At 42.1% G+C, this 18,383-nt stretch overlaps 1 protein-coding gene across 1 annotated transcript in view; it reads left to right on the top strand.

Moving 5' to 3' along the window:
• The first annotated feature begins 13,227 nt into the window (after nucleotides 1-13,227).
• LOC111832878 (protein FAM171A2-like) overlaps nucleotides 13,228-18,383 on the top strand; it is a 43,127-nt gene continuing 37,971 nt past the window's right edge. The window contains exon 1 of the mRNA XM_023790616.2: nucleotides 13,228-13,468. Within this exon, the coding sequence (XP_023646384.1) occupies nucleotides 13,267-13,468 (202 nt within the window). The 5' untranslated portion in view covers nucleotides 13,228-13,266. The remainder of the gene's footprint in view (nucleotides 13,469-18,383) is intronic.

Below are 18,383 nucleotides of genomic sequence, written 5' to 3'. Positions count from 1 at the left end.
AAATAAGGGGATGACAATGTCAATATATGTTGTGAAGGGTGAGCGAGCGAGCCGGGAAGCAGGCGAGGCAAGCCGAGAATGCAGGCAAACGGGGTTTATTCGGAAACAAGACAGAGACACCAACAAACATCAATGACGGATCTGGGGTAACGTACTCAGACACGGACTAAATACAGAAGACAAGCCAAAATAACAAGGAACAGCTGGGCACGATCGGGGAAGCACACGTGGATAATGAGGGGGCGTGGCACACATCGGGGTCGGACGGAGACGGGCGTGACAATATAAAGGGACATAGAGCTTGGTGTCCCATTGCAGTGTATAAATAAATCTTACAAAACAGAGATTCAGGGGGCATGATGACTCAGTAGGTGGCACAATCGACTTCATTACCTCCACAATATTTTGGTGAGTGAAGCTTACATATTATTCTCTGTTTACTCCAGTTTCCTGCTGCTGTGTAATGGCATGCTGTTAACTGGAATTTCCAAAATACCCGCCGTGTAAAATCCCCCGGCCTGTATATACCTCTCCCTTGTGCTCTATGCTGCCCGGAATAGGCTTCACTTCCCCACCCAGTCCAGGATGCGTGCAGGGTGGAGGACAAATGTGCAGAAAGAGATTCACTTTGACATCCAGCATGCAAGAATCCAGGCCAATGCACCATTAGCCAAACTAACTTACATCCCTATGTACGTTAAATAGCATATGTAGACGTTTTAAAAGCCAGAAAGCTAAATTTGTAATAGCACTTAGATGCCACACTCAGATATTTTGGTGCTATTAACATTTTCAGAAGCACTCTGGCGAGGAGACTGGTCTGGAAGGTCTGTCATCATATAAAATGACAGGTAATGACTAAATGCCAAACTGAGGCCACGTCTGTGGCTTGCTTTACTGTGTTGAATTAGATGTAGGGTTGGTAGCCTTTAGGTCCCATGCTCTGGGGTCCTTTAAAGCAGTTTGGTCATGAAAAAGCCATTCCTGGAAATGCCATTTCTGAACGTAAAATAACAAAATTTCATGATATTTAATTAAAGTTATTTTTAAAAAGATTTCAGACAGACTACAGTATTAATTGGTGTATTTTCAGTGATTTTTGATTCCCACACCCAGCTGGTAACGTCTGCATGTTCTCCCCATGCGGATGCAGGCTCCTTCCTGCAGTTCCTTCCAGTGAGTGCCCTGCTCCTCCACTTCCAGGCAGTGCCCTGCTCCTCCGCTTACAGGGAGTGCCCTGCTCCTCTGCTTCCAGTGAGTTCCCTGCTCCTCTGCTTCCAGTGAGTTCCCTGCTCCTCTGCTTCCAGTGAGTGCCCTGCTCCTCCGCTTACAGGGAGTGCCCTGCTCCTCCGCTTCCAGTGAGTGCCCTGCTCCTCTGCTTCCAGTGAGTGCCCTGCTCCTCTGCTTCCAGGCAGTGCCCTGCTCCTCTGCTTCCAGTGAGTTCCCTGCTCCTCTGCTTCCAGTGAGTGCCCTGCTCCTCCGCTTCCAGTGAGTGCCCTGCTCCTCCGCTTCCAGTGAGTGCCCTGCTCCTCTGCTTCCAGTGAGTTCCCTGCTCCTCCGCTTCCAGGCAGTGCCCTGCTCCTCTGCTTCCAGTGAGTGCCCTGCTCCTCTGCTTCCAGGCAGTGCCCTGCTCCTCTGCTTCCAGTGAGTGCCCTGCTCCTCTGCTTCTATAGGGAGTGCTCACCAAGTGTGATCTTTTCAACTGTGATCCTTCTGCACATATGAAGCCTTGAATAAATTTAAGCAGTATCAGTGTTTAGCTTGGCTGCTTTCCCATTTAATAGCAAACCAACACACCAGCACCATCTGAAGGAGTGTCATCACCACATAGGTAGCTAGTCGTGTCACACCTGTGACTGAATGACCACAGATCTTTACTCCTCACTCACTCCAGAAACGGGGTGGTCCTCATCATCGCTCTCCAACCCAGAAATAGTAATATTAAAAATAATTACATTTATGGGTGCAGTAATTAGGAAACCTGCAAGATAATTAAAATTTATGCAGATTTAATTAATATACATAAGAGAATTGTTCTATATTGAGAGGTCAGTTATTTCACCATTGTAATAATACAGATTAATATAACTAGCCTTATTTTGAGTTGCACTCAAATTCTTGAGTTGCACTTTTATTACTCTTCTGAGAATTTTCAATAATTTTTGCTAACCTCAAAATGAGATTTATGGGAGAATCAGTCCATAAGCTTCACCAGACAGCCACGGCAGGTCCCACGGCACAAAAAGGGAGATGCATTTTGGATTTTTTGTCTTTTGCCAATTTAGAAACTTTTGTGGCACTAGTTAAAAATATTTGATTAAAAAAATGCGCCAGCCCTGCAGGAATTAAGCTAATCAATTATCTAACTGATATAATCAATGATATTAAGACTGGAATTTTGGGATATCCTCAAACCTGGTTTAATCCTCGAAGAGTGTGCTTGAATCAGGTGCCCACTACCGTGTTTTTCTTGCAGGTGGGGTGGGGGCTGCTCTGCACCCTACTATTACATCGTCACTATGACTCGTCATCAGTGTATATATCAGCCTGCTCACACTGTGTTCTCCAGTCTGTTCATTGTTGTAGTGTCAGTGAGTATCTTTACACCTGTGCTGCTCTGCCCCACCTGTCATGGTCCCTCACAGCTCTTTTGTCTGTCCTCAAAAAATGGGGTTTTTACCCCAAGGCTGTATTTTGGGTTGTTCCTCCTTTTCTCGGTGTGACAATCTTCTTCTTCAAACTATCTGTCCTTCTCCCTGTTCTTCATGCTTTTTGGTTGTGATTTCTGACTTCCTTTCTAATCAGGTTGTTAGCAAAAATGATTAAAGGATTTATTCATGTTCTTATGGGAACGCGATACTCTTAGGTCGCCTCATAACTCTTCCTGAATAAATTGGTTTTACCCAAAATGTAGGCCTTACTCATTATCAGTCACATCCTAGATTTTATTAGAACTAAAATAATCAGTGTTCATAGTGCTTATATACTATTCTTTTAGATTAAACAGTGAAAATATTGTATGTCTCCAAACTATGGGCTTCAAAGTATGGTTTAAAGAAATGTTAGAGGTATTTCCTGACTAACTTTCCAGGCAATATGTAAACATACCTCTCAGAAAGTGATGAGAATGTATCTGACCACACCAAACTTTGTCTGCCAGACCTAGAGAAACTCCTTAACTCTGCTGAATAGGTCTTTTGCTTAACAATACCAGTAAAAAATTAAAATTCCTTTACTCTGCTGAATAGTCCTTTTGCTTAACAATACCATTAAAAGTTGTGCCTGGACTCTAAGGTATATGATCTTCAAAGTCATACAGAGAGCTTCTCTTTTATCACCAAGTGAACCACAACTGACTGAAGAAATTATCACGTTATAAAACATATGCCAAGGATCTTTCTTTCATCGGTGGAATACAGCCAAACTCCAAAACAGACTGTTTTCCATATGATTCAAAGAAGCTGGCCCAAGCATACATTGCTTCAGCATCTTATTATTTTAATGCTAAGCTTCCTGGTATCCAAATGCTTCCCTGAAGTGCTTCCAACTGGTACCAGAATGCCCCTGCAAGAGAATTTCCTCTAACTAAAATGTGTGAGAATATTGTCCTCATAGCTTGTCTGCTGTCCAGGAATAACTCTCCGTCGGATAATGAAATATAAAAACAGTTCTAATCCACACCACAGGATGGGCACTTCAGCACTGACATGACGTTTGTCTCACTGCCCCCTTTTTCAGATGCTCTTTGCCATGAATATCAGTTTCCTGTCTGAGGTTTCCCTCATTTTCACATATTTCCTCCACGTCTTATTCAACCGTCAGCTACTTAACAATGAAATGCTGGGCAATTCTTTCATTCTATTTGCACTGAGGGCCATTGGGTCTTGAATTCACAGATCAGCAAGCAGCTAAACATCCAGCTCCTAATCTTGATATCCCGTGTACCATTGTTTCTGATGATTAGCATGAAAAATACATGTCATTTCCAATATTTGATTTTTTTTTTTGAAGATTACAGGTTACAAGGGATATTTAAAACCGCAGATTCTAGTAGAGATTGCTGCTTTTCATTCCTTTAAGGTGGAGATTTTCCACTGCTGAGGTAACAAACAGAAAATGTCACTGGAGAAAGCACAGGGAATACAGGCAGCTTTTAGCAGGAACTGGCTGGCTGCTTTAACACCTCTTCAGAGGTGTTCCACTTGAGGACAGTTGCGATTATTTTAAGGCCATTTCCTATAGTAGAAGACCAACCCCTGTTCATCTACTTGGCTGAATAGACAGCCAACGATATTAATGCAGTGCCCAATATAAATCGACCTGGGCGACATGGAATCAATACAAATCCAAGCTTTGTTTTCAAAATGGTATTTGTATCCAAATACATTGTAATGACTGGTCAGGGAGAGGATCCAAGTATGGGAGCCACAAGTGTAATTCCTGAACCATAGTCCACAAACAGGCAGAGGGTCAAAATGCATACTGAGGCAAATAAATTTAAATGCGTAATCCAAATCCATAGTCCTAGCACAGATAGAAAGTCACAAAATCGATACAGGGATTACAGGACTAAGAACGAAAACCAAATCTCAAGATAAATTAATTTTAATGATGTTATGCTGTGAAAAAACATATTTATTGTTCCCATTGTTGACTTCAGAATTACTGTCATAATAGCCAGCAAGTACATTTGTTTCCTCACTGTTCAAATGTTTTGCATGCGAGAGAAATATGAGAGGAATCAAACAAAGAGAGAACAAGGCCCCTTTGAGGCCTCACCCCTTAACTAAACACGTTTTCCTGAAGCCTTCATGCTTTCCCCACTCCCATATGATGAGCACACCTCATATTTCTCAACTATTTCTCAACACCACACAGATGACCCTCTCTAAACTTTTACACAAACAGTAACTTAATCAGGGTCAGCTGAATTTCATTACCCGGGGTATGTGTTAGCCAGTGACTGGTAATCACTTTGCCCAGTCCTTTCCGTCGATCAGTCTTCTGGCTGTTCACAGAAAGAAATGGCTGTTGGAGAGTTACACTATTAATTGTTCGCTTCAATACAGCTATACTTGCCAGGATCTCAAGAATGTGCCACAATTGCCCTCTAGTGATCATACGTAGACATGACTGAATAATATTCTGTAAGAATCAATATTTTAGATTGTACTTCAACTAATCTGAGGCTATTAGAATCCTAAGAGGATATTGAAAATAGCAATTTAAATCCATAATTAATAAAATATCCCAGAAACGTATGTTTGCCAATTATCCTCCCCTAAGCACATGTTTAGGTTTTATTATATTTTTGAAAAAATAGAGTAATAAATTAAATTAGTTTATGTCATATTATAATGAGCCCAGTGACCTTAGGTAGCATAAGCAGCTGGAAGTTGCTTGTTTCCCTTCCCATGTCCACAGACATGTAGGAGGAGAGGTGCTTTTTCATCGTCTGTTACTTTCTTGTTTGGGCAATTTATATTTTGGGTCATCTGCCTAATATATATTTCAGGTTGTAATTTTTATATTAACATTTTTTATATATTATTATTATTGTTGTTGTTGTTATCATTCTAAAGAGTAGCTCAGCAATTACAAGTCTCAAGCTGGAAAAACTTCTAACCAAATAAAAAAGTAGTTATATTTTTAAACATCAATGTCACATGTAATGATCATTGGATAAGCAACAAATTTACAAAGTTAGCAACATTGAAATGTGATGTCACACCTCAAATATATCCCTAATAATTGTCAGGGTCAGCGCCCGTCCATCCCTGTCCTTCATGTCTCTTCCTCGTTTGGCCAGCAGGTGTTGCTGGCCATCTTGTTCCCTCCTCTGTCTTTGTGTTAGACCCTTGTGTGTTTTTTCTGCTCCCCAGACTGCTGTGTGGCTAAATGGGTTGAGTGTGTTGCCCAGAAGCTATGGTCCTCTGCTGATGGGTTCTAGGTCAGCCTTACCAGTTGTTTGTATCTATTGGTTTCCTGTTTTTTATTAGTTATCTTTGCTTCCCTGTTTCAGTTTTCCCTGCTTGTGTTCTGTTAGACTTTGGTTTTGCTTGTACATGTGACTCCAGCCCCTGTGACTCCTGCCCCGGTGCCCGTGACCCCGGTCCATGTCCCTGAGGAGGTCCCGGACTTCCCGATCATTGCTCCTTTCTCCTTGGAGGAGGAGGAGCTCGAGTGAGACCCCTCAGGGACCTCTCTAATGACTCCTCTACCCTTGCCCCGGCGAGGTCGATCCCGGCCTGAACCCTGCCTTTTCCTGCTCCTGCCTCCGCATCTCCTGCGGCCCCTCCGGATGCTGCCCGTCACCCGCCGTGGTTCCCTCGGGCTCCCTGTTGTCCACCGTCCTTTGGTGTTCCGTCCTCCTGCCTGTTCCCCCCTCGTCCCTTTGTCCCTCCTGTCTCTGCTCCTCGTCCCCCTCTGGTTCCTCCGTTCACTCCTGGCCCTTTCGTTCTGTCTGTTGGTGTTCCCCCTATGTCTCCCTTCCTGGTCTGCCTGTCTGCGTTTCCTGTCTTGTGTCAGGTGTTGTCTTGGCTGTTGCCCCTGTGCTTGTTCTGTGTTTCTGTTCTGTTCCCGGTCCCTCGTTGATGTTTTTGGTCTTGTTATTCAGGTCCCGTGTCCCTGGTCTCGTCTCGGCTGTCGCTTCCTGGAGTGCGCGCCTTTGAGGGGGGGTTCTGTCACGCCTGGCTCGTTCCAACCTGCTGTGCGCCACGCCCCCCCTCATTACCTCGTGTTACTCCCCGATTGTGATCACCTGTTGCCTGTTATTTTCGGCTTGTCCTGTGTATTTAGTCTGAGTCCGTTTTCCCCAGATCTGTCATTAATGCTAGTCCGTTGCTGTCCTGTGGATTCCCCAATAAACCCTCATATCCCACATTCTTCCCCGCTTCCTGCCTGCCCGTCTACTGCGATCGTTACAGCCGCAAAGTGGATTGTTGCCTTTTTCACGCCTACACCATGCCCTGCTGTCGTAATAATAATATATCTCTGGTTTTACTTTTTAAAAAAGAAAAGTCTTATATTCAATCAGAAAAATTTTGTCAAATTAATTTTATCACTGTTTTATTATACAGTATTTGTTAGTCTGCAAAGTCTGAATTATCAAACCTCTTAAAATATAATTGTTTGTGGGCCTAATTTGCAATTATATTATGTATCTATCTGACAGTTTTATTTATATTCATAAACATATTTGTCTTTTTGTAGATCTCCTGCTTGCTAGAATTCCACTGCACAGTTCTGAGCCAAGAAACCTGGTGCAAATATTTTACATATACAGCTAAGGTACAATACCCACCAAATTCATCTGCAAACTAATAACTTATCAGTCATGAAATCAATGGGATTAGGTTTGGTTTCAACATTGGTGTTGACCAAATCAGCTCCGAACCGCCCCCCAAAGCAGGGGTTCTCAAAGTCCAGCCTCAGAGGCTTAACTTGCTTTGAAGTACAAAAATACAATGTACAACCACAATATTTCTTGCACAAGTTGAAATGATCAGCGAGAGTTAAAAAGTTCACATTGTTGTTATATATCGATGCCTTTATTGAAGACTATTGTTCATTCATTAAAGTTCATGAAATGCTGTTTTGTTATTGTTGACCACCATTGTTCCAGACCTCTGACCTTGAACAAAAAACTGATGTGGACCTTTCATCAAAAAGTTTGAGAATCCACACAGTACTCCCACAATATTGGTAGGGACATGTCCCTACCATCCATACCCACATCTAAGTCTTTACAAGAAACCAAGTAGCCCTAAACATGTAATTGAAACAGTAGCGAAGTACTAAGTACTTGTAATATCATAAGTAGTGACAGTAGGTGGCAGTATCACCTCATAAATGGAAATATCTTTAAAACTGTAAATATTTGTAGTATTCGTTTGTATTTAATGATTAAATGGTTCAATAATATAAACAGCAAGAAAAATAATTTTTTAAATTTAAGAAAAATAAGCCATAACATGATTCATAAATATTCAATAACACACGCTCATTCTTGATGGCGAAGACAAATAGAATAACTTCGCCTTCTGGCTTCTGCTGAGCAGGACACTCTATTTACTGAAAAGACACATGATATGCGCCCTGATGTCCCGCCCCAGAAGCGGACCAGAGACACCCATGACACCAGTCAGAAGATCCTGAACCTATAATTTGTAAACCAAGATATGCCACTTCACCGAGTGTCACTGGCTGAAAGCGACAATCCCAGCTGCTGGACTACAACGGATCTACAGGTCAAGATCGGTCATGTGATGCTTGACTGTGACTGGCTTTTACTCACGTGGAGCTGGAAGAAAGACTAGACAGCCGTTAGCAAGTCTCCTGCTGCCCCCTGCTGAGCGGCTCGTGCCGCTGCTTCACCTACTGCCAGAACGCACATATACATTTATGTAAGCGCATGCAGTGGGAAATCAGCAGGGTTAATGGGGAGGGACCGTAGTAGAGTGTGGATCTGTAAAAAGCTGTATGCAGCTCTCTTTCTGAGCAGAACTCCCTCTTGTGGTCCTGCATCAGTAAGAAATCTTTCCCATGCTATCTACCAATAGGTGTGGCAAATCAATTCAATTTATTAATGACACAATTGTGAATATCAGCTGAAACACTTCATAAGCCTTTCAAAATGCACTTTCTATTTACAGGGTATACTTTAGTATTAGCTATTAACACATGAAAACCTATATACTTTATAATTTTGTAAACCTAAATAATTTGATTCAAGGCACCACAGGCATCCGGTGAGGGCCATGAAGAAGTTGGTTAATGTCCATTAAAATGTTTCATTTGTGTGTGTGTGTGTGTGTGTGTGAGAGCGGGTATACCTATCCTTATGGGGACACAATGTCCCCACAACATAATGAATACCCGGTTTTTTAATGAATACCCGGTTTCCTGGTCCCCATAAGGGAAAACTCAATTTTATAAAAATCAGTGACTGCTATGAAAAAACTAAAAATGCAAAAACTCTTGTATTTTATTTGGTTACTTATGGTTATGGTTAGGGCTGGGTGGGGGTTAAGGTTGTCAGTTTGAGGTAATACCCAACTTCTCCATAGAGGGCGTTTTAATGCACTTAGACAGCTGGCTGCACTGAAGCAAAATAAAGTACAAAAACACTAGCGGCAACCCTAACTCTAAGTATTTATTAGTTTTTGTTTTTTTTTTAAGATATCTCATTCCCTAAGAGACAATTATGTTTAAATAAATATTCAGCAGATCTTCCAATTTGGGTGGTATTGGGAACACTGTGAAAAAACAGTCTTACTGCAAACTTACATTTTTTATAAGGAACAACACTGTTAGACACTGCCAATTATGGGATGTCCTGTTGCCATGAATAAGAGAAACAGTAGCCCACAATTACATCCCTATTGCAATTTGTGTTACTGGCTCAGGACAACTTGCATTAGAAAAGTTGTCGTGGATGGACATCCACTATAGAAATATATGGTGGATGTACTCAATGCCTCTTGTTAAGTGTTAACATATAGTTGTAATAATACACAATGCAATAATACAATGGAGTTTGTAGGCTTATCAAACAGAAGAAATGCAGTATATCAAGGTGTTTACATGAAAAATCAAAGGCTTCTCATTTTAACCAATTTGTGATACAAATTTCTTATAAATATTTTTTAATTTACTGACATTTCCGATTATTGTTTGTATTCAAAGTCATATGTGTAATATATGAAGCCATAACTCCGAGGTGAATTTTAAGGCAATCCACATTTGAAATGATACAATTTGTTTAAAATGCATGCATTGTAATATGATCTATTGTAATTAGTAATATCTATAAGAAGATCCAATAATGGCTGTGCCTCTAAAGATAAGCACAATGTTGCATTTATTTCACAGTTATTATTTGCCTGTGGGTTGCCAATGCTTTTTGCCAAGCTGTTCTGGGGATAGCCTACAATTAGAGTGTTTTAAGATCATGGTCCACTCAAGCTCCTGGATCTGGTCCAGATAGTCTAGCCCTGGTGTGAACTGGCAGCTCTGGCGCAGTGGACAAGCCAAACACCAGTTCCAGTGGGGTTCTGAGCTCAGTCAAATACAGGGGTCTGCTGATGTTCTGCTGCATTGCTGCACGATAAGCCCACAGGACCAGGGGAAGCAGCAGGAAAACTCCTCCAGGAACTCCATCGCTGTGTTGGTGGTGCTCCAGTCAGGAGCCGTGTACACCTACGGCCATTTTGTAGAGTAGTCCATGTCCACAAGTATGTAGAAGTTCCCAGCTTGGGTACGGGGAAAGGAGTCCAGGAAGTCCACCCCTATATGCTCCATGCTGCCTGTACAGCAGACCCTCGTGCTTCTCCAGGGTGCCGCATTGGGAGTTCCAGGCCTTAGTCTTTGGGCCAGAGGCCCGTATCGCCTCCCAGCCCGGTCGCCCGGCCTCATTCAGCCGCTCCCTCACCCTGGCCAGCACAGGGTCACTGTGCTGTTCCACAACGAGCTGCTGGTGATCGATGTCCTGCAGAGCCCCATTGCTTTACACTGTGCAGGCAGCAGCCACCACCACAGAGAGCTGGGCCTGTTCCTCTGCCTGGCAGCAGCGGTGACAGATCATGGTGATGCAGAACCAGTGAGACAGGGCATCCACACTCCCATGCAGCTTCCCAGGGCGATGCTGGACTTTGAAGTTGAACTTTGCCAGCATCTCTAACCAGTGGGCCAGCTGTCACTCTGGGTTGTAAAAGCTCAGGAGCCACATGAGGAATGCATGGTCCGTCCACAACCATGTGCTCCTGCAGGCCTGCACCATGGCTGGCAGCTCCTGCCGGGTCACACCGTAGTTGTGCTCCTGCTTACTCAGAGTTCAGTTGAAGAAAGCAACTACACACCCCTCTTTGGGTCCTGCCTGCGACAGCACTACGCATAGCCCCTGGTTAGCATTCCTGTCCAGAATGCATGGAGATGAGGCTCCAGATGTGCTAGTATGGGTAGTATGGGAGCATCAGAGAGGACTAACGGCAAGCTGGTTAAAAGCAGCGATGCAGGCATCCATGGTCTGAAACCACTTGTCCTATTCAGGGACAAGAGCCAATCCCAGAGGCTACAAGCACAAAGCAGGGAACAACCCAGGATGGGCCACCAACCCATCATAAGGCACACTCACATCTACAGGCAATTTGGGAACTCCAATTAGCCTAAGCATTTTTTTTTTTTTTGGACTGAGGAGTAAGCCAGAGTACCCAGAGGAAAACCCACAGGTAGAACATGCAAACTCCACATATGTGGAATCCCAGCAGAGACTTGAACCCAGGTTCCAAAGGTGTAAAGCAGCAGTACTACCCACCACACTACCCCAGGCAGGAAGTCTTCCACGCAAAACCAATTCCATGCTCAGTAAAATGTTGCAGCGGCTTTAGGATTCCAATGAAGTCCTTAACAAAGCCGTGGTAATATGATGTCAACCTCAGGAAGATGCGCAGCTCCACCACAGTCCGCAGAGTGGGCCAGTTTTGCACAGTCACTGTCATTTTCGGGTCGGCAGCCATGCCCTCCCCGCTGATGATGTGGTCTAGGTCCTCTCCTCCTTTGCAGCTGGCACTGGCTGCCACTGTCACGCTAGAGGACTACCACGTCTGTAGTAAAGCAGAGGGCTGCCTCCCGCACATCAATGGTGAACTAGCAAGTCTAGTCCTTTCCTGCACGTATACCAGTCACTCTAAGGGCATTTTTCCACCACACCAGGTGGACTTCTGGTCAAGTTTCAGTACCAAAAGTTCCAGTACCTGAAGTACTAAAGCAGCTGGGGTACTGATTTGGCACTTCAGTTGGACTTGCAAATGCTTTGTCGGTTATGCAAACAGCCTGCCTCTGAAACACAATACAATCGCTGTCTTAAAAAAAAGTTACTAACTCAAAAAACAGCAATAAACAAAGTTAAAATAAAAACAACACTCTGAAAGGCATTGCAGATCTAATAAGATGCATACTTCCAGACTACTGAAAAGCTTCTGCCCAAGCACTACCAAAGGACTGAACTATTACTAAATAATTGTGTATTGCATTTAAGTGCGAGCTTCTTATCTCATGTCTTTCACTGTCACCCATGGGATCAATGGGACAAAAAATGTAATATCTTGGGATTCATTGCAATTATTGTAAAATAGAACTATTCCACCATTGTGTATACTTCCACCATGTATGTACACCTATGCATACAGAGACACTGTTTTATTGGTTTATATTAATGCTTGTATTTTTACTTTGTTGTCTGTGTGTAGCTGTGTCAAATCTGTTTGAGGATTCTGTCTTTAATTACACTGTATGTACCATTCAGAGAACACACTAAATTTTGTTGCTCATGATGCAATGACAACAAAAGGAATTTAATATAATCATTATTCAAATTCAGTACAAAAAAACCCATTGGGATTATAGGGTCATTTAATACCAGTATCAATTTTTGCACCAGCTAGACCCTTAACGTATCATGAGCTCCTCTGGTGCAGTAGTAAAGCACCAGTATACCTCACACACAGTGCCCACCATGCTGACTAGTCAAACAACACACTAACTCACAACTAATATTAAACACCACACGACATTAACATACGGCACCACAATAACACAATGCATGATAAAAACAGAGCTATCTACATTATTTACGCTTGGCATCAGTCCAGCAATGCGCTGCACTGCCCAATGGGTGTGCCCAGCGCTATAATAATCATAGATAATATTATGCAGATTAACGGAGATTTGAGTTCTAGGAGGAGCATTAAACAAACTCATTAGGCAAGCTGTAGCCTACAGAATATAGGCGTATAACAACATTGCTTAAAATTTGTGCATAAACCTCTACTATCACGCGTAAATAAACCGAATAAATATTACCCTTTAAGAGTGGCGTCGTTTTTGTCTTGCTACTAAAGGCTATTTTATTGCATTATTATTATGATTAGGACCTATGTGGTACTTTACTCGCTAGGATTACGGATTATGCCATCCACTCCATGTATCTTGCATATTCCATGGTTTCCACTGAAAGGTTCTCCCATTTTATCTAATCGGTAGCAGCTCAATAAAACATTTTTAGACAGATTTGGGTGGCGTGTTAAAGGTTAAAGGAAACGACCGGTTTGATTAATAAACCTTATTTCAACGGGTATTTTTTTTCGCCTCTTGAAGAGACCGCAGTACCTCGTCGCACCAGCAGGGGGACAGCGCGGGCAATTGCAACCTCCAGCGTCTCCTCCCATGTAAGACAATGAGACTAAGCAAAGCCGAAAGGCGGCGTACATGGGAGTGGGCTACCGTGTGAGATCGCAGTCGACTCCAGCAGCCCAGAAAACAACATGGATAAATGGCCACCTACGTGGGAATGGTGATGTAGTTAGAAGAATGCCACCTCTGCGCGTCTGTCGTTTACTCTTACTTTTCCTTTTGTTTGATATCGCCTGGATAGCGCTTGCAAAATCCATTCCGGATCGGGGTACACTTGGTGAGTTCATATTCATATTTATTGTGAAGTGTTCTCGGTAGGAGTGGGAGGGTTGGCTGTCTAGCGAGGCGTTATTGTTACATGTTATATGTTCGTGCGATCAAGCTTTGAATGAAAGGATAATGATGGGGCCATTGTGCATTTGCAACGAATCTGGTTGAAATGGATTATGTCCAAATAAAGCCAAGCGTTTTGTGGTTAACACGGCGGCGTTGGTCAGTTTGAAACAAAGGGTTCTCAATGAGAACCGCCCCCCAGCAGCACCCAGTGAAAGGCTGAAATCAGAGGAAAGGTGACATCCATCTCTAATAAAATCTTAACGAGATAAGGCTTTAAACCTCTGTAGGGAAAATGTGAAATTAAATACAATTTTACGTAAGACAAAGACAGCACTATACGTGTTACAGTATATATTCTGCTCTTGCCTGCCAAATTACCGCTTTACTGTTACAAACAGCGTCGTTTTAAGCTTTATTATTAGGCGTATGGAATAATTTAGATTCCTTGCCTAAACAAACTGCTCTTAGCAGTTTAACAAAATGCCTATAGCAATATGTTTATATTGAAGAAATCAATTATGAAATACCATGCAATGCCCTATTTTCAGTGCATCTATATCAGCATATTTCTCATCAGAAACCGTTTTCGTGTATTTCCCTATAGTTTACAAACTACTATATATACTTCGTGTCAGGAATCAAATGCAACTATGAAATATTAATTGTATATTTAATATTACATACACATTTACTTTTTAATGAAGACAGGATTATGCAAATCACCACGTATCACAGCATATGATCGTTACAATAATCTAAAATTAATTTGTTAAATATCTGCTTTCACGGCACATGCCTTGTGTTATGTTTTGTTTTGCTTTGTTTTCAGAACACACTGCAGATTAACCAGTCTTACACATTCCTTCAGCTCTTTGATTAGACTGTTACTGGACAATTTGAATTGTAGTCTATATTCAATCTGCAACCTTCGGAAAATCCATTAGATGTTTAGTTTTGCACCTTACTATCTTAAATTCCTGATACATCTGTTTGATGTGGGCTATATGTTACCATCATCAAATTTAATTCTTGAAGGTACATCTGTTTTTTTCTCTGTTGCTGTATTGCAGTGATTCAGTAGAAAATTCCCAAAGACCACTGATGACATCATGTTTTGACCTTGTTACGGTTTAAATGAATTACAGAATAAAGTCAATCCAAAGATTCCTATAAATGCTAAAGAGAACAATGACATTTCACTTTAGACTCTTGCCCTGAGTCATTTGAAATGTTGAGTTCATTCATCACTGCCTGTTTCTCAAGTAGCATATAGGTAGTTCCTCTGGAGCAAGGTGTTCTGTAAATGAAAGAGTCTGGAAAGTTTGTACTCCCTGATGTCTTCTAGTAACAGTTGTCTGTACTAAAATATTGCATTTGTGTGTCTCATAATTAGGGTTGCAAAATTCTAGGAATATTCTTGTTAATTCCCATACTTTCCCGTTAATTCCCATGGAAAGTTTCTAATGTGGAATATTTCCAAAATTCCCCAGCTTAACTTCCCATGGAACGGAAAGTTTCAGGAAAATTTCCAGAAATTTTCCAGCCCTTTGCAACCCTACTCATAATTCCTAAATTAATGGAATGAGGCTCACATGAGGGTCAGTGATGATAACTGAATACTGATGTGCAGAATTCTATGCCTTTTGGATTGGGGGCGGACTTATATACACAAGGCCTTTAGGAACAATCAAACAGTTCGTCATGTTCAGCGTTGTGGAAGTATGAACAGAAAATGTGTTTATATGCAAGCCATAAAGTTGAGTTCAGAAAACGTAATAGGAGCATGTTGTTTTAAAAATACCAATTCTAGACATTATAACCACTGCAGGACATCAGCGCCACAGGGCTGGGTGCTGGTCCACCATGCTGCCCTTACCAATGTCCAGAAATCAGTAAAATGTTATATGCTGTAAGTCTTGGTTGGAAATATCTAATTGCTGCACAGCATCTCTTCTTGCAGACAGTCAGTGGTGCAGTTAAATGAGTTTGTATTCACATAAATCAATTATATTTACAGTAATTTAAAATACTGCAAGCATGGTTTTTGCACCTCCCGGCTTGGGGGTTTGAATCCTGCCTCTGCTTTGGTCGTGTGAAGTTTGCGTGTTCTTTCCTTCTTTCCTGGGTTCCTCTGGGTACCCTGGTTTCTTCTTGCAGCCCAAAAATGTTACTAATGCTACAAAAGTCATGTTTCCTTTCACAATTAACACTATAACATATGTAAATCATGAAATTATTATCCCTTTTAAAGTTAGGACAAGCTGTATGTTTAGTAAATATTACGTATTACACCTGGGAAATGCATGTGTCACGGGTGATCCTGATTGGGCAGCAAAAGCTAGGCTAGTTTCATTAGCTCAGGATGGATAATAACCACCTGTAGTGTTCCATACTGATTAATAAAACCCAGAATCTTTTTCCCATTTTTTTCTTATTCACCCCCCCCCCCCCAAAAAAAAGGATGCATGAACAAACCATGGGTCAGGAACCATGGAACCATGGAACTTCAAAGTCCATGAACCAATGTTACACCAGAAACAGTCCTCCAGAGTGCGACCAAGTGGTTACACGTGCAACCATTAATTGAGAGTGCGAGTTAAAACTTCATATGGTGACATCTGTGCGAATATGTGATGGATATTAGGATGTATTGCTCTGGCGTGGGAGCTGTATTCATGAATTGTGATTGAAAGTGTTTTTTTTTCCTTTCCTGGCTCACTGCGTCTTTTTTTTTTTTGCGGAGTTTGTCTCTGCCTGCTTGCACGCAGCAGGACAGTCATATATGTACACTGATGATATAACATGCGAAACAATGTCTCTAGCTGTGGCGTTAACATGCTCCAAAAATAAAGAAGTCTGTAGCTGATTACTTTAAAATAGCAGAAAGAGGAGGAAGCTGGAGGTGAGGGAGAACCAAAGAAAGGTCCCAAGACGGGTGATGATGAAAGTTAAGTTATTAAAGTTAAGGTTCAGAATAAAATATTTTACAAATACAGTGCTGTATCGTGGGTCACTGTCAATGTTTCATCAATACATAAACTAGGGTATGCAAATTAAGACAACTATTCATCGGCATGCAAGGTCATGGATTAATACCATGCTGCACCAAAAAAAAGGGTGCAACCACATCATGTGCTGGTGCGACTAATTGGGAAAGCTGGTAACACCAGTGCTACCACTGGAAAAGCTAGTCTGGAGCCCTGCCTCATATTTAGCAAATGATTCTATCCAAAGTGACGTAAAAGTGAGGCAAATAGCACATTGTAAACAACCGTACTAACAAGGAGTCACCTAGGCATAAGTGCAGCCAGGCTGAGCTTCCAGTGAATGCCCAGGTACAAGTGCAGCTAGACTGAGCTTCCAGTGAATGCCCAGGTACAAGTGCAGCTAGACTGAGCTTCCAGTGAATGTCCAGGTACAAGTGCAGCCAGGCTGAGCTTCCAGTGAATGCCCAGGTACAAGTGCAGCCAGGCTGAGCTTCCAGTGAATGCCCAGGTACAAGTGCAGCCAGGTTGAGCTTCCAGTGAATGCCCAGGTACAAGTGCAGCCAGGTTGAGCTTCCAGTGAATGCCCAGGTACAAGTGCAGCCAGGTTGAGCTTCCAGTGAATGCCCAGGTACAAGTGCAGCCAGGCTGAGATTCCAGTGAATGCCCAGGTACAAGTGCAGCCAGGCTGAGCTTCCAGTGAATGCCCAGGTACAAATGCAGCCAGGCTGAGCTTCCAGTGAATGCCCAGGTACAAGTGCAGCCAGGTTGAGCTTCCAGTGAATGCCCAGGTACAAGTGCAGCCAGGTTGAGCTTCCAGTGAATGCCCAGGTACAAGTGCAGCTAGACTGAGCTTCCAGTGAATGTCCAGGTACAAGTGCAGCCAGGCTGAGCTTCCAGTGAATGCCCAGGTACAAGTGCAGCCAGGCTGAGCTTCCAGTGAATGCCCAGGTACAAGTGCAGCCGGGTTGAGCTTCCAGTGAATGCCCAGGTACAAGTGCAGCCAGGTTGAGCTTCCAGTGAATGCCCAGGTACAAGTGCAAGCAGTATTGGAGCAGGAGCTACTCAAGAGCTACACAACTACACACACAGTAACTAATAACAAAAAATTAAAGTAAGATCCCAATAAGACTATGCAACGGCCAGCAAGTGCAACATCAATGAAGTATAAGAGCATTCAAAGAACAATCCAGTTAGTAAAGGAACTGTTTCTTAAAGGTAGAGAGTGAGTCTGATGGCCAGACATGGAAACACCACATCCAGAACCCTGAGGTCTGAGGCCACAACATGACCTACTGAGCCCCTATAGTTTGAATAGTAATGACAAAGTATATATTACAGTGGAAACTGCTTATAGTGATCACGGTTATAGTGATCAACCGCTCATATGGATCAAAAAGCTTGTGACAGAATCATTCCTGTACAAATACATTCCTGAACAAATAATTTGCTTATAGTAATGAAGTAGTCCACTTAAAACTGTGGTAATTATATATATTCAATGATCCCTCGCCTATCGCAGAAATTACGTTCCAGAACTATGAGCAATAGGTGAAAATTTGTGATATAGAAAGAGCGTATAAACATTTTTTTTATAGTTTAAGCATTAAAATACCCCTCCCACACGCTTCAAACACATGTAAACATATTAAAATACACTTTGCAAACACATATATGTGGGTGTCGGGCTAAGGATATTAGTAACATAATAATAATAATAATAATAATAATAATAATAATAATAATAATAATAATGTATATGTATATATACACCTCTCTCTCTCTGTATACGTAATGGAATAAGTAAAAATAAAAAACATTTTAAGCTCAGTATCAGTACCAGTATCAGTATCGTAGGGCTTAAAACAAAAC

This window comes from Paramormyrops kingsleyae, chromosome 5 (genome assembly GCF_048594095.1).
Source record: "Paramormyrops kingsleyae isolate MSU_618 chromosome 5, PKINGS_0.4, whole genome shotgun sequence".
NCBI classification, from domain to species: Eukaryota; Metazoa; Chordata; class Actinopteri; order Osteoglossiformes; family Mormyridae; genus Paramormyrops; species Paramormyrops kingsleyae.
Note: the sequence above shows the minus strand (reverse complement) of the source record. Positions and strands in the feature narration are given on the sequence as shown.